Raw genomic sequence first — 25,321 nt, 5'->3', positions numbered from 1 at the left:
ATGTGTTGGACATGAGTGGGGGCCTGGTGGAGGGTGCCCCTGGATGCTGGGGGGTGGGGGTGCAGGGGGACATGAGTGGGGGCCTGGAGGAGGGTGCCTCTGGATGCTGGGGGGTGGGGGTGCAGGGGGACATGAGTGGGGGCCTGGTGGAGGGTGCCTCTGGATGCTGGGGGGTGGGGGTGCAGTGGGACATGAGTGGGGGCCTGGTGGAGGGTGCCCCTGCACTGCTGGGGGTGGGGGTGGTGGGAGACATGAGTGGGGGCCTGGTGGAGGCTGCCCATGGTGGCTGGGGGGTGGGGGTGGGTGGGAGACATGAGTGGGGGCCTGGTGGGGGCTGTTCATGGTGGCTGGGGGGTGGGGGTGATAGGGGACATGAGTGGGGGCCTGGTGGAGGCTGCCCATGGTGGCTGGGGCGTGGGGGTGGTGGGAGACATGGGTGGTGGCCTGGTGGAGGGTGCCCCACACTGCTGGGGGGGTGGGGGGGTGGGAGACATGAGTGGGGGCCTGGTGGGGGCCGCCCATGGTGGCTGGGGCGTGGGGGTGATAGGGGACATGAGTGGGGGCCTGGTGGGGGCTGCCCATGGTGGCTGGGGGTGGGGGTGTGTGGTTGACATGAGTGGGGGCCTGGTGGGGGATGCCCATGGTGGCTGGGGGGTGGGGTGGTGGGAGACATGGTGGGCGCCTGGTGGAGGGTGCCCCACACTGCGGGGGGGTGGGGGTGGTGGGAGACATGAGTGGGGGGCCAGGTGGGGGCTGCCCATGGTGGCTGGGGGGTGGGGGTGATAGGGGACATGAGTGGGGGCCTGGTGGAGGCTGCCCATGGTGGCTGGGGGGTGGGGGTGGTGGGAGACATGGGTGGGGGCCTGGTGGAGGGTGCCCCACACTGCTGGGGGGGTGGGGGTGGTGGGAGACATGAGTGGGGGCCTGGTGGAGGCTGCCCATGGTGGCTGGGGGTGGGGATGGGTGGGAGACATGAGTGGGGGCCTGGTGGGGGCTGCCCATGGTGGATGGGGGGTGGGGGTGATAGGGGACATGTGTGGGGGCCTGGTGGAGGCTGCCCATGGTGGCTGGGGGGTGGGGGTGATAGGGGACATGAGTGGGGGCCTGGTGGGGGCTGCCCATGGTGGCTGGGGGGTGGGGGTGATAGGGGACATGAGTGGGGGCCTGGTGGGGGCTGCACATGGTGGCTGGGGGGTGGGGGTGGGTGGGAGACATGAGTGGGGGCCTGCTGGGGGCTGCCCATGGTGGCTGGGGGGTGGGGGGGTGGTAGACATGGGTGGGAGCCTGGTGGGGGCTGCCCATGGTGGCTGGGGGGTGGGGGGGTGGTAGACATGGGTGGGAGCCTGGTGGGGGCTGCCCATGGTGGCTGGGGGGTGGGGGTGATAGGGGACATGAATGGGGGCCTGGTGGGGGCTGCCCATGGTGGCTGGGGGTGGTGGGAGACATGAGTGGGGGCCTGGTGGAGGCTGCCCATGGTGGCTGGGGGGTGGGGGTGGTGGGAGACATGGGTGGCCTGGTGGAGGGTGCCCCTGGATGCTGGGTGGTGGGGGTGCAGGGGGACATGAGTTGGACATGAGTGGGGGCCTGGTGGAGGGTGCCCCTGGATGCTGGGGGGTGGGGGTGCAGGGGGACATGTGTGGGGGCCTGGTGGAGGGTGCCCCTGCACTGCTAGGGGGTGGGGGTGGTGGGAGACATGAGTGGGGGCCTGGTGAAGGCTGTCCATGGTGGCTGGGGGGTGGGGGTGGGTGGGAGACATGAGTGGGGGCCTGGTGGGGGCTGCCCATGGTGGCTGGGGGGTAGGGGTGATAGGGGACATGAGTGGGGCCTGGTGGAGGCTGCCCATGGTGGCTGGGGGGTGGGGGTGGTGGGAGACATGGGTAGGGGCCTGGTGGAGGGTGCCCCACACTGCTGGGGGGGTGGGGGTGGTGGGAGACATGAGTGGGGGCCTAGTGGGGGCTGTCCATGGTGGCTGGGGGTTGGGGGTGATAGGGGACATGAGTGGTGGCCTGGTGGGGGCTGTCCATGGTGGCTGGGGGCTGGGTGGGTGGGAGACATGAGTGGGGGCCCTGGTGGAGGCTGCCCCTGCACTGCTGGGGGGTGGGGGTGATAGGGGACATGAGTGGGGGCTTGGTGGGGGATGCCCATGGTGGCTGGGGGTGGGGGTGGTGGGAGACATGGGTGGGGGCCTGGTGGAGGGTGCCCCACACTGCTGGGGCACCCTCCACCACTGGTGGGGGCTGCCCATGGTGGCTGGCTGGGGGGTGGGGGGGTGGTAGACATGGGTGGGAGCCTGGTGGGGGCTGCCCATGGTGGCTGGGGGGGTGGGGGGGTGGTAGACATGGGTGGGGAGCCTGGTGGGGGCTGCCCATGGTGGCTGGGGGGTGGGGGTGATAGGGGACATGAATGGGGGCCTGGTGGGGGCTGCCCATGGTGGCTGGGGGTGGTGGGAGACATGAGTGGGGCCTGGTGGAGGCTGCCCATGGTGGCTGGGGGGTGGGGGTGGTGGGAGACATGGGTGGCCTGGTGGAGGGTGCCCCTGGATGCTGGGTGGTGGGGTTGCAGGGGGACATGAGTTGGACATGAGTGGGGGCCTGGTGGAGGGTGCCCCTGGATGCTGGGGGGTGGGGGTGCAGGGGGACATGAGTGGGGGCCTGGTGGAGGGTGCCCTGGATGCTGGGGGGTGGGGGTGCAGGGGGGACATGTGTGGGGGCCTGGTGGAGGGTGCCCCTGGATGCTGGGGGGTGGGGGTGCAGGGGGACATGGTGTGGGGGCCTGGTGGAGGGTGCCCCTGCACTGCTGGGGGGTGGGGGTGGGTGGGAGACATGAGTGGGGGCCTGGTGGGGGCTGCCCATGGTGGCCTGGGGGGTGGGGGTGATAGGGGACATGAGTGGGGGCCTCGTGGAGGCTGCCCATGGTGGCTGTGGGGTGGGGGTGGTGGGAGACATGGGTGGGGGCCTGGTGGAGGGTGCCCCCACACTGCTGGGTGGGTGGGGGTGGTGGGAGACATGAGTGGGGGCCTGGTGGGGGCTGTCCATGGTGGCTGGGGGGTGGGTGTGATAGGGGACATGAGTGGGGGCCTGGTGGGGGCTGTCCATGGTGGCTGGGGGGTGGGGGTGGGTGGGAGACATGAGTGGGGGCCTGGTGGAGGCTGCCACTGCACTGCTGGGGGGTGGGGGTGATAGGGGACATGAGTGGGGGCTTGGTGGGTGATGCCCATGGTGGCTGGGGGGTGGGGGTGGTGGGAGACATGGGTGGGGGCCTGGTGGAGGGTGCCCCACACTGCTGGGGGGGTGGGGGTGGTGGGAGACATGAGTAGGGGCCTGGTGGAGGCTGCCCATGGTGGCTGGGGGGTGGGGGTGGGTGGGAGACATATGTGGGGGCCTGGTGGAGGCTGCCCCTGCACTGCTGGGGGGTTGGGGGTGATAGGGGACATGAGTGGGGGCTTGGTGGGGGATGCCCATGGTGGCTGGGGGGTGGGGGTGGTGGGAGGACATGGGTGGGGGCCTGGTGGAGGGTGCCCCACACTGCTGGGGCACCCTCCCCACTGGTGGGGGCTGCCCATGGTGGCTGGCTGGGGGGTGGGGGGGTGGTAGACATGGGTGGGAGCCTGGTGGGGGCTGCCCATGGTGGCTGGGGGGGTGGGGGGTGGTAGACATGGGTGGGAGCCTGGTGGGGGCTGCCCATGGTGGCTGGGGGGTGGGGGTGATAGGGGACATGAATGGGGGCCTGGTGGGGGCTGCCCATGGTGGCTGGGGGTGGTGGGAGACATGAGTGGGGGCCTGGTGGAGGCTGCCCATGGTGGCTGGGGGGTGGGGGTGGTGGGAGACATGGGTGGCCTGGTGGAGGGTGCCCCTGGATGCTGGGTGGTGGGGTTGCAGGGGGACATGAGTTGGACATGAGTGGGGGCCTGGTGGAGGGTGCCCTGGATGCTGGGGGGTGGGGGTGCAGGGGGACATGAGTGGGGGCCTGGTGGAGGGTGCCCCTGGATGCTGGGGGGGTGGGGGTGCAGGGGGACATGTGTGGGGGCCTGGTGGAGGGTGCCCCTGGATGCTGGGGGGTGGGGGTGCAGGGGGACATGTGTGGGGGCCTGGTGGAGGGTGCCCCTGCACTGCTGGGGGGTGGGGGTGGGTGGGAGACATGAGTGGGGGCCTGGTGGGGGCTGCCCATGGTGGCCTGGGGGTGGGGGTGATAGGGGACATGAGTGGGGGCCTCGTGGAGGCTGCCCATGGTGGCTGTGGGGTGGGGGTGGTGGGAGACATGGGTGGGGGCCTGGTGGAGGGTGCCCCACACTGCTGGGTGGGTGGGGGTGGTGGGAGACATGAGTGGGGGCCTGGTGGGGGCTGTCCATGGTGGCTGGGGGGTGGGTGTGATAGGGGACATGAGTGGGGCCTGGTGGGGGCTGTCCATGGTGGCTGGGGGGTGGGGGTGGGTGGGAGACATGAGTGGGGGCCTGGTGGAGGCTTCCCCTGCACTGCTGGGGGGTGGGGGTGATAGGGGACATGAGTGGGGGCTTGGTGGGTGATGCCCATGGTGGCTGGGGGGTGGGGGTGGTGGGAGACATGGGTGGGGGCCTGGTGGAGGGTGCCCCACACTGCTGGGGGGGTGGGGGTGGTGGGAGACATGAGTAGGGGCCTGGTGGAGGCTGCCCATGGTGGCTGGGGGGTGGGGGTGGGTGGGAGACATATGTGGGGCCTGGTGGGGGCTGCCCATGGTGGCTGGGGGGTGGGGGTGATAGGGGACATGGGTGGGAGCCTGGTGTGGGCTACCCATGGTGGCTGGGGGGTGGGGGTGGGTGGGAGACATGAGTGGGGGCCTGGGGGGGTTTCCCATGGTGGCTGGGGGGTGGGGGTGGGTGGGAGACATGAGTGGGGGCCTGGTGAGGGCTGCCCATGGTGGCTGGGGGGTGGGGGTGATAGGGGACATGAGTGGGGGCCTGGTGGGGGCTGCCCATGGTGGCTGGGGGGTGGGGGTGGTGGGAGACATGGGTAGGGGCCTGGTGGAGGGTGCCCCACACTGCTGGGGGGTGGGGGTGGTGGGAGACATGAGTGGGGGCCTGGTGGGGGCTGCCCATGGTGGCTGGGGGGTGGGGGTGATAGGGGACATGAGTGGGGGCCTGGTGGGGGCTGCCCATGGTAGCTGGGGGGTCGGGGTGATAAGGGACATGAGTGGGGGCCTGGTGGAGGCTGCCTATGGTGGCTGGGGGGTGGGGGTGGGTGGGAGACATGTGTGGGGGCCTGGTGGGGGCTGCCCATGGTGGCTGGGGGGTGGGGGTGATAGGGGACATGGGTGAGAGCCTGGTGTGGGCTACCCATGGTGGCTGGGGGGTGGGGGTGATAGGGGACATGAGTGGGGGCCTGGTGGGGGCTGTCCATGGTGGCTGGGGGGTGGGGGTGGGTGGTCGACATGAGTGGGGGCCTGGTGGAGGCTGCCCCTGCACTGCTGGGGGGTGGGGGTGATAGGGGACATGAGTGGGGGCCTGGTGGAGGCTGCCCATGGTGGCTGGGGGATGGGGTGGGTGGGAGACATGAGTGGGGGCCTGGTGGGGGCTGCCCATGGTGGATCGGGGGTGGGGGTGATAGGGGACATGAGTGGGGGCCTGGTGGGGGATGCCCATGGTGGCTGGAGGGTGGGGGTGGTGGGAGACATGAGTGGGGGCCTGGTGGAGGGTGCCCCTGGATGCTGGGTGGTGGGGGTGCAGGGGGACATGAGTTGGACATGAGTGGGGGCCTGGTGGAGGGTGTCCCTGGATGTTGGGGGGTGGGGGTGCAGGGGGACATGAGTGGGGGCCTGGTGGAGGGTGCCCCTGGATGCTGGGGGGTGGGGGTGCAGGGGGACATGAGTGGGAGCCTGGTGAAGGGTGCCCCTGGATGCTGGGGGGTGGGGGTGCAGGGGGACATGAGTGGGGGCCTGGTGGAGGGTGCCCCTGCACTGCTGGGGGGGGGGGGGGTGATGGGAGACATGAGTGGGGGCCTGGCGGAGGCTGCCCATGGTGGCTGGAGGGTGGGGGTGGGTGGGAGACATGCGTGGGGGCCTGGTGGGGGCTGCCCATGGTGGCTGGGGGGTGGGGGTGATAGGGGACATGAGTGGGGGCCTGGTGGAGGCTGCCCATGGTGGCTGGGGGGTGGGGGTGGTGGGAGACATGGGTGGGGGCCTGGTGGAGGGTGCCCCACACTGCTGGGGGGGTGGGGGTGGTGGGAGACATGAGTGGGGGCCTGGTGGGGGCTGCACATGGTGGCTGGGGGGTGGGGGAGATAGGGGACATGAGTGGGGGCCTGGTGGGGTCTGCCCATGGTGGCTGGGGGTGGGGGTGGGTGGGAGACATGAGTGGGGGCCTGGTGGAGGCTGCCCCTGCACTGCTGGGGGGTGGGGGTGATAGGGGACATGAGTGGGGGCCTGGTGGGGGATGCCCATGGTGGCTGGGGGGTGGGGGTGGTGGGAGACATGAGTGGGGGCCTGGTGGAGGCTGCCCATGGTGGCTGGGGGATGGGGTGGGTGGGAGACATGAGTGGGGGCCTGGTGGGGGCTGCCCATGGTGGATCGGGGGTGGGGGTGATAGGGGACATGAGTGGGGGCCTGGTGGGGGATGCCCATGGTGGCTGGAGGGTGGGGGTGGTGGGAGACATGAGTGGGGGCCTGGTGGAGGGTGCCCCTGGATGCTGGGTGGTGGGGGTGCAGGGGGACATGAGTTGGACATGAGTGGGGGCCTGGTGGAGGGTGTCCCTGGATGTTGGGGGGTGGGGGTGCAGGGGGACATGAGTGGGGGCCTGGTGGAGGGTGCCCCTGGATGCTGGGGGGTGGGGGTGCAGGGGGACATGAGTGGGAGCCTGGTGAAGGGTGCCCCTGGATGCTGGGGGGTGGGGGTGCAGGGGGACATGAGTGGGGGCCTGGTGGAGGGTGCCCCTGCACTGCTGGGGGGGTGATGGGAGACATGAGTGGGGGCCTGGTGGGGGCTGCCCATGGTGGATGGGGGGTGGGGGTGATAGGGGACATGAGTGGGGGCCTGGTGGGGGATGCCCATGGTGGCTGGGGGGTGGGAGTGGTGGGAGACATGAGTGGGGGCCTGGTGGAGGGTGCCCCTGGATGCTGGGTGGTGGGGGTGCAGGGGGACATGAGTTGGACATGAGTGGGGGCCTGGTGGAGGGTGCCCCTGGATGCTTGGGGGTGGGGGTGCAGGGGGACATGAGTGGGGGCCTGGTGGAGGGTGCCCCTGGATGCTGGGGGGTGGGGGTGCAGGGGGACATGAGTGGGGGCCTGGTGGAGGGTGCCCCTGCACTGCTGGGGGGTGGGGGTGATAGGGGACATGAGTGGGGGCCTGGTGGGGGATGCCCATGGTGGCTGGGGGGTGGGGGTGGTGGGAGACATGGGTGGGGGCTGGTGGAGGGTGCCCCACACTGCTGGGGGGGTTGGGGTGGTGGGAGACATGAGTGGGGGCCTGGTGGAGGCTGCCTATGGTGGCTGGGGGGTGGGGGTGGGTGGGAGACATGAGTGGGGGCCTGGTGGGGGCTGCCCATGGTGGCTGGGGGGTGGGGGTGATAGGGGACATGGGTGGGAGCCTGGTGGGGGCTGCCCATGGTGGCTGGGGGGTGGGGGTGGGTGGGAGACATGAGTGGGGGCCTGGTGGGGGCTGCCCATGGTGGATGGGGGGTGGGGTGATAGGGGACATGAGTGGGGGCCTGGTGGGGGATGCCCATGGTGGCTGGGGGTGGGGGGAGACATGAGTGGGGGCCTGGTGGAGGGTGCCCCTGGATGCTGGGTGGTGGGGGTGCAGGGGGACATGTGTTGGACATGAGTGGGGGCCTGGTGGAGGGTGCCCCTGGATGCTGGGGGGTGGGGGTGCAGGGGGACATGAGTGGGGGCCTGGAGGAGGGTGCCTCTGGATGCTGGGGGGTGGGGGTGCAGGGGGACATGAGTGGGGGCCTGGTGGAGGGTGCCTCTGGATGCTGGGGGGTGGGGGTGCAGTGGGACATGAGTGGGGGCCTGGTGGAGGGTGCCCCTGCACTGCTGGGGGGTGGGGGTGGTGGGAGACATGAGTGGGGGCCTGGTGGAGGCTGCCCATGGTGGCTGGGGGGTGGGGGTGGGTGGGAGACATGAGTGGGGGCCTGGTGGGGGCTGTTCATGGTGGCTGGGGGGTGGGGGTGATAGGGGACATGAGTGGGGGCCTGGTGGAGGCTGCCCATGGTGGCTGGGGCGTGGGGGTGGTGGGAGACATGGGTGGGGGCCTGGTGGAGGGTGCCCCACACTGCTGGGGGGGTGGGGGGGTGGGAGACATGAGTGGGGGCCTGGTGGGGGCCGCCCATGGTGGCTGGGGCGTGGGGGTGATAGGGGACATGAGTGGGGGCCTGGTGGGGGCTGCCCATGGTGGCTGGGGGGTGGGGGTGTGTGGTTGACATGAGTGGGGGCCTGGTGGGGGATGCCCATGGTGGCTGGGGGGTGGGGGTGGTGGGAGACATGGGTGGGCGCCTGGTGGAGGGTGCCCCACACTGCGGGGGGGTGGGGGTGGTGGGAGACATGAGTGGGGTCCTGGTGGGGGCTGCCCATGGTGGCTGGGGGGTGGGGGTGATAGGGGACATGAGTGGGGGCCTGGTGGAGGCTGCCCATGGTGGCTGGGGGGTGGGGGTGGTGGGAGACATGGGTGGGGGCCTGGTGGAGGGTGCCCCACACTGCTGGGGGGGGGTGGGGGTGGTGGGAGACATGAGTGGGGGCCTGGTGGAGGCTGCCCATGGTGGCTGGGGGGTGGGGATGGGTGGGAGACATGAGTGGGGGCCTGGTGGGGGCTGCCCATGGTGGATGGGGGGTGGGGGTGATAGGGGACATGTGTGGGGGCCTGGTGGAGGCTGCCCATGGTGGCTGGGGGGTGGGGGTGATAGGGGACATGAGTGGGGGCCTGGTGGGGGCTGCCCATGGTGGCTGGGGGGTGGGGGTGATAGGGGACATGAGTGGGGGCCTGGTGGGGGCTGCACATGGTGGCTGGGGGGTGGGGGTGGGTGGGAGACATGAGTGGGGGCCTGCTGGGGGCTGCCCATGGTGGCTGGGGGGTGGGGGGGTGGTAGACATGGGTGGGAGCCTGGTGGGGGCTGCCCATGGTGGCTGGGGGGTGGGGGGGGTGGTAGACATGGGTGGGAGCCTGGTGGGGGCTGCCCATGGTGGCTGGGGGGTGGGGGTGATAGGGGACATGAATGGGGGCCTGGTGGGGGCTGCCCATGGTGGCTGGGGGTGGTGGGAGACATGAGTGGGGGCCTGGTGGAGGCTGCCCATGGTGGCTGGGGGGTGGGGGTGGTGGGAGACATGGGTGGCCTGGTGGAGGGTGCCCCTGGATGCTGGGTGGTGGGGGTGCAGGGGGACATGAGTTGGACATGAGTGGGGGCCTGGTGGAGGGTGCCCCTGGATGCTGGGGGGTGGGGGTGCAGGGGGACATGAGTGGGGGCCTGGTGGAGGGTGCCCCTGGATGCTGGGGGGTGGGGGTGCAGGGGGACATGTGTGGGGGCCTGGTGGAGGGTGCCCCTGCACTGCTAGGGGGTGGGGGTGGTGGGAGACATGAGTGGGGGCCTGGTGGAGGCTGTCCATGGTGGCTGGGGGGTGGGGGTGGGTGGGAGACATGAGTGGGGGCCTGGTGGGGGCTGCCCATGGTGGCTGGGGGGTAGGGGTGATAGGGGACATGAGTGGGGCCTGGTGGAGGCTGCCCATGGTGGCTGGGGGGTGGGGGTGGTGGGAGACATGGGTAGGGGCCTGGTGGAGGGTGCCCCACACTGCTGGGGGGGTGGGGGTGGTGGGAGACATGAGTGGGGGCCTAGTGGGGGCTGTCCATGGTGGCTGGGGGTTGGGGGTGATAGGGGACATGAGTGGTGGCCTGGTGGGGGCTGTCCATGGTGGCTGGGGGCTGGGGTGGGTGGGAGACATGAGTGGGGGCCTGGTGGAGGCTGCCCCTGCACTGCTGGGGGGTGGGGGTGATAGGGGACATGAGTGGGGGCTTGGTGGGGGATGCCCATGGTGGCTGGGGGGTGGGGGTGGTGGGAGACATGGGTGGGGGCCTGGTGGAGGGTGCCCCACACTGCTGGGGGGGTGGGGGTGGTGGGAGACATGAGTGGGGGCCTGGTGGAGGCTGCCTATGGTGGCTGGGGGGTGGGGGTGGGTGGGAGACATGTGTGGGGGCCTGGTGGGGGCTGCCCATGGTGGCTGGGGGGTGGGGGTGATAGGGGACATGGGTGAGAGCCTGGTGTGGGCTACCCATGGTGGCTGGGGGGTGGGGGTGATAGGGGACATGAGTGGGGGCCTGGTGGGGGCTGTCCATGGTGGCTGGGGGGTGGGGGTGGGTGGTCGACATGAGTGGGGGCCTGGTGGAGGCTGCCCCTGCACTGCTGGGGGGTGGGGGTGATAGGGGACATGAGTGGGGGCTTGGTGGGGGATGCCCATGGTGGCTGGGGGGTGGGGGTGCAGTGGGACATGAGTGGGGGCCTGGTGGAGGGTGCCCCTGCACTGCTGGGGGGTGGGGGTGGTGGGAGACATGAGTGGGGGCCTGGTGGAGGCTGCCCATGGTGGCTGGGGGGTGGGGGTGGGTGGGAGACATGAGTGGGGGCCTGGTGGGGGCTGTTCATGGTGGCTGGGGGGTGGGGGTGATAGGGGACATGAGTGGGGGCCTGGTGGAGGCTGCCCATGGTGGCTGGGGCGTGGGGGTGGTGGGAGACATGGGTGGGGGCCTGGTGGAGGTTGCCCCACACTGCTGGGGGAGTGGGGGGGGTGGGAGACATGAGTGGGGGCCTGGTGGGGGCTGCCCATGGTGGATGGGGGGTGGGGGTGATAGGGGACATGTGTGGGGGCCTGGTGGAGGCTGCCCATGGTGGCTGGGGGGTGGGGGTGATAGGGGACATGAGTGGGGGCCTGGTGGGGGCTGCCCATGGTGGCTGGGGGGTGGGGGTGATAGGGGACATGAGTGGGGGCCTGGTGGGGGCTGCACATGGTGGCTGGGGGGTGGGGGTGGGTGGGAGACATGAGTGGGGCCTGCTGGGGGCTGCCCATGGTGGCTGGGGGGTGGGGGGGTGGTAGACATGGGTGGGAGCCTGGTGGGGGCTGCCCATGGTGGCTGGGGGGTGGGGGGGTGGTAGACATGGGTGGGAGCCTGGTGGGGGCTGCCCATGGTGGCTGGGGGGTGGGGGTGATAGGGGACATGAATGGGGGCCTGGTGGGGGCTGCCCATGGTGGCTGGGGGTGGTGGGAGACATGAGTGGGGGCCTGGTGGAGGCTGCCCATGGTGGCTGGGGGGTGGGGGTGGTGGGAGACATGGGTGGCCTGGTGGAGGGTGCCCCTGGATGCTGGGTGGTGGGGTTGCAGGGGGACATGAGTTGGACATGAGTGGGGGCCTGGTGGAGGGTGCCCCTGGATGCTGGGGGGTGGGGGTGCAGGGGGACATGAGTGGGGGCCTGGTGGAGGGTGCCCCTGGATGCTGGGGGGTGGGGGTGCAGGGGGACATGTGTGGGGGCCTGGTGGAGGGTGCCCCTGGATGCTGGGGGGTGGGGGTGCAGGGGGACATGTGTGGGGGCCTGGTGGAGGGTGCCCCTGCACTGCTGGGGGGTGGGGGTGGGTGGGAGACATGAGTGGGGGCCTGGTGGGGGCTGCCCATGGTGGCTGGGGGGTGGGGGTGTGTGGCTGACATGAGTGGGGGCCTGGTGGGGGATGCCCATGGTGGCTGGGGGGTGGGGGTGGTGGGAGACATGGGTGGGGGCCTGGTGGAGGGTGCCCCACACTGCTGGGGGGGTGGGGGTGGTGGGAGACATGAGTGGGGGCCTGGTGGGGGCTGTCCATGGTGGCTGGGGGGTGGGTGTGATAGGGGACATGAGTGGGGGCCTGGTGGGGGCTGTCCATGGTGGCTGGGGGGTGGGGGTGGGTGGGAGACATGAGTGGGGGCCTGGTGGAGGCTGCCCCTGCACTGCTGGGGGGTGGGGGTGATAGGGGACATGAGTGGGGGCTTGGTGGGTGATGCCCATGGTGGCTGGGGGGTGGGGGTGGTGGGAGACATGGGTGGGGGCCTGGTGGAGGGTGCCCCACACTGCTGGGGGGGTGGGGGTGGTGGGAGACATGAGTAGGGGCCTGGTGGAGGCTGCCCATGGTGGCTGGGGGGTGGGGGTGGGTGGGAGACATATGTGGGGCCTGGTGGGGGCTGCCCATGGTGGCTGGGGGGTGGGGGTGATAGGGGACATGGGTGGGAGCCTGGTGTGGGCTACCCATGGTGGCTGGGGGGTGGGGGTGGGTGGGAGACATGAGTGGGGGCCTGGGGGGGTTTCCCATGGTGGCTGGGGGGTGGGGGTGGGTGGGAGACATGAGTGGGGGCCTGGTGGGGGCTTCCCATGGTGCCTGGGGGTTGGGATTGATAGGGGACATGGGTGGGAGCCTGGTGTGGGCTACCCATGGTGGCTGGGGGGTGGGGGTGGGTGGGAGACATGAGTGGGGGCCTGGTGGGGGCTGCCCATGGTGACTGGGGGGTGGGGTGGTGGGAGACTTGGGTGGGGGCCTGGTGGAGTGTGCCCCACACTGCTGGGGGGGGTGGGAGACATGAGCAGGTGTGCAGGGTAGTCCCCTGTTTTGTGGGCTGCCTGCAGGGGCCGTGGAGGGTGTACAGCGAACACCTGTGAGGACCTACCCAGCCAAATCGCGTGTGATTATTCCCGCGCACCCCTGTAATACACGTACCCTGGCTAATCGCATGTAAAACTTCACGCGTACCCCTGTCATACACGTACCCAGCCAAATCGTGTGTGAAAATTCCCGCGTACCCCTGTAATACACGTACACTGGCTAATCGCGTGTTTAACTTCACGCATACCCCTGTCATACACGTACCCTGGCTAATCGCATGTAAAACTTCCCGCGTACCCCTGATATGAACGTTACCCGCTTTGCGTTCCTTGTTTGGCAGCCCTGTAAACTGGTCCAGGGTTAGCGCAGCCCTTTGCGATGATTTAGCGATTTTGATGGCTTTTCCTTGTGCAAGAGCGTTCTTGGGGGCGTTACTGGCGCTGCTGCAGGGTCGCTGCGATACTCTGCGCCACGGCTGGATTGGGAGCCTGAAATCCATGAATACGCTGTGCGCGGAACTCGGTTTTGGCACACGCGCCTGGCGCAGACAATCGCTTGCGACACTTTTCTGCGAAATTCTATGAATTACCCTGTTAATATCGCGTAATCCACCATCATCCTAAATGATCATTTACAGCATGGTAGCCTGCAGACACGTTGTGGGCCATTATATGAGGCAAATATGATTGATGAAATCAAAAAGAGGATTACTGTATGCACCCCCCCCTTGACAATCCCAGTCACTGTATGCATAACCTAGACGCACTAATATGTTAAAGCTTTGTGCATATGTAAATGCAACTGTCATGTGTGCAAGTTTAAAATGCTGGCAGAGCTAGCCTAACCATATATTGAAAGGAGTCTTTTCAATATGTGCAAATATGGAAACATATTTATTTTTGCACAGTGGGTGTATGGGGAGATTAGAAGCAAACGTCAGCTTTGATGGTTGTAAATCAGCATGCACAATGCATCACATGCTCATCTAACGTCGATGTGACGGAAGATGAGCCCAGAATCGGGCAGCTCTGGTGTTCTGAATTAAGACAGTTGGACTATCTGCTATTTTTAAACCCATTTTTGATGGGGAAATAACTCTGAAAATTATGTTGGATGCTATTGTAATCTGTCAGTATGTACTTTTCCCCAAGCACTGTTCCTATTAACGTGTTTTGCTTACCCCTGCACTTTGTTACTGGCTGTCATGATTACCAGTTAAATAACAGATCTATCCCTATATTTTTTGTTAACAGGGTGTGTGTGTTTAACAGGGATAAGTAATAAAAAAACGCAACAACCAACACACACTACCCTCTCCTCCTTCTTCCATTTTGGTTTCAGACAGTTACCTCCTGAACCTTGTAGCTTCTTAAAGCTCAAGTTCCTGAGAAAGAGAATATCGCGTTGTGGCAGCTGAGCGGAGCGATCAATCACCTCAAGGCGTTACAATAAGTCAGAAGCCCTGAAATACATATGGCTGCCGCAATCTCGCTAAAAGAAAAGGATAATAAAGAAACTGCAATGAAATTGAAACAAAATGTGTAGCCGAAAAGGAAAAGGTGGCCCTCCCCCATTGGCAAATACGACCCAATGAAGTAGCCCAGGAGTTCTGAGAGATGTGTTCAAGATATACAGAGTCAACCATTGAAGGCCCCGATACTAATCACTAAAAGACTGTGGTGGATGAACGGATCTTGTTATAAAGGACCAAAATGCTCGTGTGTCGACATTGGTTTTTATCCAATCCATGTTTTGTCACTTTTAATGAAACAAAGAGATATGGTGAAATAACTGATCCCTAGGGAAGTTGGAAGATATAATATTATAAAAATTAACTAAAAAATTGAGAGTGGTCCATAGAAAAATTGGAAAAATGTCAGACTACCTGTTTAAGCTTGTGGTTACAATCCAGAATAATTAAATGTACTGTTTGATGTAAATGAAGCACACCGACTAACCCCATTTTTCACAAAATAAAAATGTTATTATATGTATTGTGGTTTTATGATAAACCGTTCGAAGGAGAAAAAAGATATATATAAGTTCCAGAAAAAATAATAAAATTTGGATTTATATATTTTTCTTCCAACTATGTGGAGTCCCATGTGTAGTGAGAAAGGTATAAAAAGCTACAAGACTCACAAGGTAACAGTTTGAAATCAAAACAGAAGAAGGAGGAGGGGGTAGTGTGTGTTGGTTGTTGCGTTTTTGCCATGATTACCATTCATTTGTTGGGGTCTCGTGTTTTCCCGTGATGGTATGTGGAAAGGAATGAGAATGGCTACCTTGCTTGGGTTCTCTCTGGGCCATTGGTGAAAGCATTCATCAAGGGATAGTGTTCGTCCCTTCTGGTTAACAATACATTTGTTCCTGAACACCCGCGTGAAGTGTTATAACTCCACAATTGGTGACGTGCTAACAGAGAGACGGACTCAACTTCACACAACCAAGTGCATCTCTTGCTTAAAGTCAGTGCAATCCTCGAACTCCCTAGCCGGGCACCTAGAGATCCTGAGCATGCTGTGACTCCAGTGACCTCAGGTTTCTGCTCCCATTGCTTTTGGTCATTGTGGACTGCCGGGGCCTTGATTGCAACCCATCGCCAAAGTGGCACAGCATTGCCATAGTTAGCCAGCTCAGCACTAGGTAACGCTTGTAGAGGGCAGCAATGTGCAAATGACTCCCTGTATTCTCCCCAACCTGACCCACGGAGGCTACAGCCACTTCAGGACAAAGTCCCCAAGCGATGGAAGGCAAACCTAGCAGAAGACCTAGAAGAGCCTTTACATTTACCATTGAATCTATTGCATTTACATTCCAGGTTCGCAACATGCATGATACTGAGTCACCTCCCAAGTTCCTGCAGAACCCTGGGGCTCCTCCAATTCCATGGACAGAACAGAAAGAGGAATTGTTGACATACTTGGATATCTACAAGTCATTCCTCATACTACACAGCCTAGGCTCAGAAGGTTAAGGAATGTTCCAGACCCTTCCACATTTGCTGTTGTCCAGGAGAGGATATTAATGTATTTAATGAAGCCATTCTATGCCTAGAAAAGACCTATGCTCCCACGGTTAACATGATAGGAAAACATCACAGGTTTTACACATTCTACTGACAAGAAGTGAAGTCTGTGGTAGAGTATGCAACCACTCTGAGAACCCTAACCATGATGTGTAACTTTGGGCCAGCCCTCAACGAGGTTATGGGAGACCAACTCTTGCTTAGTCTACGTGATAAACAAATCAGAGAGAAGCTCTTGTTGTCTCATGGAAGCACCCTGAACTTGAACGGGCACTAACATTAGCCAAGTCTTTGGGACGAAACAAAGCCTGCCCAAAATAGGTAGAGAAGGGCAATTTGTGTGCTTCCTTATCAAAGACGAATCAGGTATCAAACACAGAAGATGTGATGACAATAAATGGAATTGCAATGTATGTTTCTTTTGACTCAATATCAAAATTGCCCAAGAACTATTTGACAAGGACTTCAAGCAGCTAGTGGGTCACCTCAAGCTTTCAGCCATCGATCCTGGATGTTACTGAGGGTTCAAGGTGGGCATCGTGGCCCACATCAACACCACAGTAAGGTACATAGGACATTCAGCATGGGCAAAGTTCTATGTAGCATGAAAGCTCCTGCTGGGTTAGCGACTCCATGCAGCACTGCGAGTCAGACTAGAAACAGCCGGTGGCAATAAAGTAGCACAAATAACAGGAAGTAGCAAAAATCAAGAAGGCATAAACATCATAGAGCAGTTCATGGGCTTTTTCACTGAGAAGTTTGGATACATAAGGGGATTCCATCACCAAATCGAGCTCAAGAGAAGTTTGGTGCCCATCAAGCATAAGGTCGGGCCTTACCAACACTCAAGCAGGAGAAGTTAAAGAACATTCTCAATTAACTACTGCAAGAGAGGATAATTCAGGAGGTATAGTCTTCAGAATGGGTCACCCTTATTTTACTTGTCCAAAAAGAAGATGGGAGTCTTCACATGTGTGTGGACCTAAGGAGCCTTAATGCAAACATTGTAGTGGTTGTGGTGGATGCCTACCACTTGCCAAACATTTTGGAATGTCTCAGCCTAATTGTCAGCTGAAGAGGTTCTCTGCTCTGGATCTATGATGGTGCATCAACAAATTCCCTTCTATCCCGAATCTAAAGAATACACTACCTGCATCACTCTGGAAGGATTGTTTAGCCTTTCCTCCGCTGCTTCCATATTTCACAGGCTGATGCAGAAGCTGCTGAGAGGAATAAAAGATGTTGTTTGTTTCCAAGATGACATTTTAGTCCATACCACCTCAACTGAAGAGCATGCAAGAGCTATGGAAGATGTTTTATCAATTCTGCAAGAGAATAGTATGACACAGAAGAAACAAATATGCAGGCTAATCCAAAAGGAAGTGAGCTGTTGGGCCATAACATATCATCTCAAGGGATCAGACCCAAGGAAAACCTGTCTATTTCAGACCATCTATGGTTCACCTGCCCTTATGGAAAGACCAATTCCATTCCCTTATTGGTCTCTGTGAGTACTCTTCCAAGTGTGTGCCTTCTTTAACTCCCACGATGAGGCCTCTTGTATCTCTGTTACAGAAACGCAAGAAATGTGATTGGTGGTGGGAACAAGAGCATGCACTTTGTACCATAAAGGAACACAATGGTCCTCATTACAAGTCCGGCGGTAACCGTGCCTGACATTCCGGCAGGTTACTGCCGGACTCGTATTACCATTCCGCCTCTGTGATTCCCGGAATCACCGGGACATTACAACTCCGGTGATCCGGTAATTACAGATGCGGAATTCGGTAAATCTCCATTCCCATGGAGTCCCATAGGACTCTATAGGAATGGGGAAGTGGAAACACCGGCACCATCTTGTAATGGTGCCGGTGTTTCCACGTCCGCCTGCAGGCGGGTGGTGTTAAACCCGCCAGGTCAGACCTGGCGGGAATGACACCTCCCGCCTGCAGGACTCGAGATCAGTCGGTCTGGAAACAACGGTGGTGGCAGGTTTACCGCCACCGTTATTTCTGGACCGACTGACTCGTAATGAGGCCCATTGTATCGGTACGATGTCCTTTCATCACGGGATTAACCCTCGCTGGGTTTTTCTCAGTGGAAATGTTATCGAAAAAAAACTCATCTAATTTTTGGGGGGCTGCAGATATATATATATATATATGGGGTGTGGGTGTTCGGGAATACAAAAAAATTAAAAGGAATGGGGGATTGGAGGGGAACCCCCAAAATAAAAAAAATAAAAATTCAATGAGTTTTCGCGATAACAATTCTGTTGAGAAAAACTCAGCGAGCGTTAATCCCGCAATGAAATGACACGGAACCCAATGTGTCAGCTCATGCCAGTTTGCACTCCTGAAGCCTTCCATTTTTGCAGTTGATGCTAGTGCCTATGCATATTAGCCGCTACTATCATAAAACAACGAGGGGGGAAGTGAATGTTGTCTACACTTCAAGAGTTGTGAGGGCTGAAGAGCACAATTGCTCAGTCATCAAAAGAAAGGAATTAGCATGTCTAGGCAGCAGAGAAATGTAAACAATATCTGCGTGTAGTTCACTTGACCTTTAGGACTGATCACACACCCCTATTAGTTCTCCCAGACCACCCCAGACAATATTTCTCCCAGACTCATTGGGCTATTTCTAGACTCCATGAGTACATATTCACGGTGGTACATATTCCAGAAAGAGACAATATGATTGCAGACTGTCTCTCCCAGTTGCCGTTGGAGGAGGTGTGGGGAGGGTTATCCCCCTTGTGTGATGAGCTCTCGATTGAGGACATGCAGAAGGGAGAGCTGGGGTGGGGGTTATTTCCCAAGGACAGGTGGAACACTGAGGTAAGGAGCGATCCACTGATGGGAAGGATTGTGAAAAAAGTGACCCTTGTTTGGCCTTCCGCCAAGGTTAGGTCGGGAATGACTTGCATTTCACCAAATTCAGGACAAGCAATCTTTTAAAGGGGAATTGATAATATCATGTAAGACAAAACAGACACTGAGCACTAACCTGTTCGATCCCCCCAACTATTCCACTCTGCCCTCAAGGAGAGTTGCTTTTGACGATTGATCCATGAATGATTTCATCTATCCAAAATGATAATGCACAACAGAGCATTTTCTTATTTTCAATGATTGCCCATTAAGATCCCATGGTCATTGTTTGCTAAAATGGACTTGCTTTTTCTGTGCTTATATTGGAAGACTGGTACAGCTTAACTCTCTTATTCGCTGGGTGAAAGGGCATATTAGAGCACTACACAGTTGTAATTGATATGATTTGTGTGAAATCATTCCTCTCTAACTAGTTCAGCCTGGCCCACTTGGAAAAGAGATTGGAGACACTGGAGGGACTAGGGTTAGACTTGATATTTGACATTTGAACCTCAGAAAGAGATTTGGTAAGATTCTAGTCTGCATTCTGCATTGCTAGGCCTTGAATGGAACATTCACTCTCCTTCAAATTAGTCAAATTTAGTTACATACGTATATAAAGATTGCGAGTCAATCTTTTTTACATAATTCTTTGCATGCATATTTTATTCATAGAGGTTTATAAGCAGTTCTTGAGTGTCGAAACAAGTTCATAATCATAGCATGAATCATTCATGTATCTATGCTAGCAGAGCAAGCTTCAATTGGCCAGTCATTTAGACTACGAAGACCCTCCTCCTCTGTAATGTTATTCTGTAAACATACATCTCTGCTTTGTATATGCCTCAGTATAGGGGGTACTCATTAAATGTTCAGGAAAGTGGCCCTGCTGAACCTTTGCTGTGCTTCCCACCGACACCTTACCTCACCTTTGCTCTGGCCTCTGCTGCAAAGCTAGGAACTGCAATAGTGGGGCTGCTAATAGACCTGCTTGCTAGGACCTTCTCTGCTGCTGAACGTTTGAAGTGTTTATTGTACCATCAACTTCGACTTTCAGATAAAGGCACAAAGTCAGACTGCCACAGTCCTTGGTAGTAAGCAGGAGCAGATAACACCAATTAAAAATATGATATATAGCCCATGAAAGAGGAAGATACATAATGAAAAGACAAGCAATGACAACGCCAAAACGTTTGACTTTTCAATTGGATAATTGTTTTTTGTCTTGGCACCCATGGAACACTTTTAATTTTAAATACGCATTTGTCATGGAAAAGGAGTTCACAGTGAAAAAATCTGTGGATGACTTGAATGTGGAGACGGGACAGATTGGACAAAAGGAGTCAATAAGGAAGTCAGACAAGGGGAAGGACGAGAACAGAATATTCGCCTGGACTACCCTGCCCCATTGCTTGCTTGTTTGCTTGCTGTTAAACTGCTGAGTGCTAAATGTAAACTGTAAAGCCATGAATAAATAAATAAATATGAAGCATTACATATGCAGGATCTAGCATTCCATGTGAGCATAGTCTCAAATGCCCCAGTAAGGCGCCCAGTGCTAGTTAATATCTCAAATGCATCATATAATCACCAAATGTAATGTACATCCTCATATGTCTGGTTGCTGCCATTGTATGCCATGCACAGCCTGAAATGTGACAGTAACATCAGTTAATGGCTTATGCATGGCATGGTCACTAAATGTAAGGTGACGCTCTCACATGTCCAGCTTCTGCCATAATATGCTGAATGCAGCTTTAAATGTTTCAGTAACACCATCCAATTCTAGTTAATGCCTCATAGGAATACCAGGTTGGTATTCGTGTTGTTCCACATCAGCGAAAATATGTGGGTTCTATCTGGATGCCACCCTTCCCCTCACACGACAAGTGAACGCTATTGCTTCATCATCTGCCTACACAACCAAGCTGATTAATGCAGCCAGACAATTCCTGACTCCATCCAGCTGCCTCACCGTTGCTTGAGCAGTTATAGGAGCCAGATTCGACCACTGCAAAGTCCTCTTTGCAGGCACTTCCCATCAACACATCAATTAAATGCAAGTCATCCAAAACAATGCCCTACGCACTGCACTCAACATCTCCAAAAGAGAACACATGTCTGCAGCTAGAAGGGAGGTCCACTGGCTCCCCATTCGCAAAAGGATCATTTTCAAAATGCTTTCCATCACCCATAAATGTCTATCTGATACTGTGCCAGTGTATCTGGTACAAAGAATTGCACGAGCCAAAACCCTCAGACCAGTTAGATCAATGCATGCACACCGCCTCGCAATACCCAAATTCAATCAAGTCAAAGGAGGAGGCTCCAGCTTCCTAGTTCTAGCAGACAAGCCCTGGAACGCCCTCCTACGAGCAGAGAAATCATAATGGGCCTTTCGCAAAGCCTTAAAAATCCTACTATTCACCTAAACTCTGGGCAGTAAAAGGCTTGCTCCCAGCTTGCCTCTAACAGTAACACTGTTCAGCCTCGAAAGATTTTTGCAATCTCCTGTTGTCTCCGGTAAGCCACATTGTATGTAAAATGCCCTCAAACAACGCCCTGATGCCCTCGGGTTCGGTGCCCTTTATAAATGTCAAGATAAATAAATAAAATAAATAAATAAAATAATCATTGTCCGAAGGTGTCAGGTAGTTTTTGGTTATTGTTATGGAGGATTCTAGAGAGCATCGTCAACCCAACATAGGCCTCTTGGTGCTAAGATGAGAGCTAAGCCATAGGTTCATTAGGGCATTACTGCCCATTATATGAGACTACAGAAAACGCGGTGCATTTTTCCTAAAAAAGGAAAGAACTATTGTTGGCCTAAAGTGGGGTCAGAATGTTCAAATGACAAGACCCTGAGTAAAGCAGCAAAGGACCAACTGTTCATTTATGTTTAAATACATGGGATCAAAGTCAATCTGTCCCTAATGAGCGCAAGCTGTGCACAGAGCCAACGAGAAGATATCTCATTGTGATGGAGGCGGGAACTTGAACAGGTATTGATTGATGTACATATCAGACCTTGAAGAAGAGCCTCCAGCTGGAGGCGGTTCCGTGCTGCATGTGTGAGGCCTTCTTAGAGAGTGATTGGGTGAGCAAGATTTTTTCAGTTGAATATTAGACTCTTTGTGGACAGGCAGTGGAGTATTTTGGCAAACCCCGATATTCCCCATTTGCATAATACAGTCTGGATGTCACGAGTGCTGACGTGACTGGCACCTTTTACAGCTGGTCTAGGTATTTAAGGGTTGTGAGATGTAACTAAGTAGCTTGTGCAGTTTTGCTAATTTGGGTATTAAAATAGCTGGTATGTTTATTTAACCAGTGGGACCTACCTTGCTTTTCCCAATCGGCATATGTACTCCACTATACATATGTTGCAATTTAATCCAGTCAAAACTGTTTGGGGCTGGTCAACTGGAATCTGCCTCTGGAAGATGCAAAGTGCTGTGATGTGCATTTCGCCCAATGAATACATTTCTAAATGTGTGCTTCGTCCTTTCTGCTGCTCCAGGAGCATGGTGTCCCGACTGACATGGGCTATGCTGTTGCCCCGCACCACTCTGGCGTCTACCCCGTCCACGTTCAGCTCTACGAGGCCTGGAAGAAGATCTGGAGCATCCGGGTCACCAGCACCGAAGAGTACCCGCACCTGAAGCCCGCCCGCTACAGGCAGGGCTTTATCCACAAAAACATCATGGTAAGATGGCGGTGTAAACAATGCATGGGTCGACACATAACATTGCTGCAACGGCGCCCTAGGCTATCCTGTGTTCGGCTTGCTTTATGGGTTGTTAAAAACAGAAAATGAGGGCAGACATTTCTGTTTCCCTGGGGATACAGTGTGTGAGCATCAGCCATCATGTCCACAAACCTATAAATATGCTCACAGGGAACAATTAATGAGACTCACAGCACTTTTCAGCATCAACATCTAGCATGCAAGGTTTTCATCAGGTGCCAAACATTGATTATTTAACTAGAAAAAACAGCACATTTAAAAATAGCTATTTATTTGTAATGAACAAGTGAAACAAATTATCCTCCAGTATAATTAAGCCTTATGTTGATAACAACACTATTTCCATATTATATATTAAATTGGACTTTTCATTCAAACTGTGCAAGGACCACAGAGAAACTGAGAGATTGACTGAGGGAATGCATGAATAGGAGAGAGTGGGAGTGAGTGAGATTAAATAGATTGGTAAGGTAATTAGTTGATAAAAAAGAAAGTTGGGGTAGGAGGGATAGAGAAATTAGGCTGGGGGCGTATGGGTGTGTCTGTGTGTGTGTGTGTGCTTGAGGGGTGTGAGTGAGTGAGTGAGTGAGTGAGTGAGTGAGTGAGTGAGTGAGTGAGTGAGTGAGTGAGCAAGTGATGGTAAAAGTGAGTGGAATTGGGACAGTGAGTAAATGAGTGAGTGAGTGCATGAGTAAGTGTGTGAGTAGAATGTGGTGGTTGAGTGAGAGAGTTATAGTATAGAATGGACCATTATGTACACAGCCATTTAGCTGGTGGCTATCCAGGAACGGTAGCAGAGAGCCATCTGATGAAGGCAGGCTTCCGTTTGGTATGGGCCACAAAGAGATGGCGGATCTTGTGGCCTTACTCCTCACCCTGATTCATACCGGATATTCATTTGATTGGGTTTCAGGGACTGGGTTTGGTGCACTGCCCCAACACCTATAGTGGGAGGGGTGTTATGTTATGTTACTTTTCTTTTATACTACGCACATCATCACTGAAGTGGTCTTACTGAGCCTTGGCCGTTTACAAGTAAATTGTAACCTTGCCCAGGGTGGCACCCAGACTGTTGACTGTAGGGTGAAAACGAATTGGAATCAGAGTGGGAAAGGGGAAGATTATATGTCAGGGAGATTAACAAAAAACGTTTAGACTTAACTCACAACATGTAGGGAAATTAAAGCATATGGGTGAGTGATAGTAGTCATTGGGGCGAATGTTTCGTTTTTAATGTTTTGACCTTGAGAACATGTAATCAAAAGCAGGGAGAAGAGATTCCCTTATTGGCTGGCAGAGATGTCCTGGCGGACATTACCAGTGTGGTGTTGGTATCATGTTGTGGATGTGTGATGGCCTTTAGGTGTGCTCAGGGTTTCATGGCAGTAGTGGGGGATGCTAATCAGATAATCATTCAATCAAGTTGATTTCAAATTGTTGCATATCCATGAAACATGCACAAAACAATTCACATGGCATAAAATTCATAAAATGTTAACACATCATAAACCCAAAATATGACCTAAAACTGGTTTAACAGGAATCGACAAACAAATTGACACCAAACAATTCTGAAATAGACCAGAAAAAATGTTAAACCAATGAATTCCTGATCACAATATTACATACCAATGAGTTAAAGTAACCTGTCATTGCCCCCCATCAAAGAAGTAACGCCTTAAGGAGGCGTTCTTCAAAAAACTAGCAAGGGCAAAAGTAACCTTCGTCTTTGATGGACCTAGCAAGAACATTATTGCCGGTTGATGGCACCTTATTCCGCTTTCTCTAAGTACACCAAATAAAAAAATGTTTCCTTATGTCTGAATTGAGTTGGCAGAACAAAACAAAGTGAGTCTGAGTCTCAGGTTCCCCACAAACGCAGTAGCAGTGTATTCCCTCCGTGTGATCCTTCATCCATTCCTGGATTACGGACCTGATTGGGAGAATATTAAACCTAGCTTTCAAAGGAAGCCTGTGTTGAGGCATAGTCACCTGCAGCAAACATGCTGCAGGCCCATCACATGGAGATAATGGTAAATATGCCCTTCCCAGTGTTTTTAAATATAATTTTGACTTTTTTGATGGAAGGCAAAAGGTGCATAGCCCTAATTATTTCCTCCAACCTGGAAACTTTGCTGATATCTTTCTGGGTCTTCAAAGTCGAAGTACAAAGCCACTGACAGTTTTCGTAACAGAGCCTTTACATGGGCTTGCTAGTCTACTTCATGGTAACCAGATAATCATATTGGATTGTATCCTTCTGAGGACCTGTGGGAGTTACAGCCAGCAATTGGCTGTGAAGGGAATAATAGCCACGGGACACAAAAGGAGCGTTTGACATAAAGGAACCCCCCCCCCCGACCGCAACCCGAGCCCTACCAGAGTGGCTTCACTGGAGAAAAGAAAACAAGTGTTGCCCTTGTATGTAGTGAATTGGTAAATAAGCCTCTTGAATAAAGTAGGTGAGAATCAAAGTAGAGGGATGGTTGTAAAATAATACATAACAAGATTGCTCAGTTAAAGGAGTCATTCCCACCAAGGTCAAGACTTTAGAGGGGCAGCTGTCCATTACAAGGCCTGTATGCAGAGGCTGTCCGGCACCATCAGCATGGGCTATGAGGCATTCCTACACTGCCGAGGCAAGCTAAAGTGATGTCCAGAGGAGCAGGACGACACACACTCTTCAAATTGCTCCCTATGCCATGCACAGCCAGGTTCTATATACAGGAAACCTGGAAGGAACCACGGGCGCTCTTAAATGAGGGTGTTTTCTGGTCATTGGCTCCACTGGAAGCAAAGCACTGGACTGGGGTGCCTGGAAGTTCATGAGGGTTGCTGAAGCTTTGTGGGGATGGTAATGGTCGTGTGGGCGATTGGATTCCTATGAGGCTGAACTCTTCTGGGAGTCAATCTGCATAATCCAGTTGTGTCACCGCTTCTCAATATGGGGCGCAATGACCTCATACTGTTAATAGATGACTGCAGGGTAGTCTTAGTTTCTGAAAGGTTGTATAGACTGTTGTTGCCTGTTTTCATTGGACTATGTGGTCCTTACCCTGCACTGAGTGCCACTATCATGTTTTATTTAATTATTTGGGGTTGTTT

General features: G+C 57.2%; 1 protein-coding gene across 1 annotated transcript in view; it reads left to right on the top strand.

Moving 5' to 3' along the window:
• Positions 1-25,321, top strand: part of LOC138516152 (bifunctional heparan sulfate N-deacetylase/N-sulfotransferase 3) — a 758,026-nt gene that overhangs the window by 386,631 nt on the left and 346,074 nt on the right. The window contains exon 5 of the mRNA XM_069631061.1: positions 21,989-22,174. Within this exon, the coding sequence (XP_069487162.1) occupies positions 21,989-22,174 (186 nt within the window). The remainder of the gene's footprint in view (positions 1-21,988; positions 22,175-25,321) is intronic.

This window comes from Ambystoma mexicanum, chromosome 6q, assembly GCF_040938575.1.
Source record: "Ambystoma mexicanum isolate Mex_15411 chromosome 6q, UKY_AmexF1_1, whole genome shotgun sequence".
Taxonomy (NCBI): Eukaryota; Metazoa; Chordata; class Amphibia; order Caudata; family Ambystomatidae; genus Ambystoma; species Ambystoma mexicanum.
The sequence above is the reverse complement of the archived record's forward strand: the minus strand, read 5'-3'. Positions and strand labels throughout refer to the sequence as shown.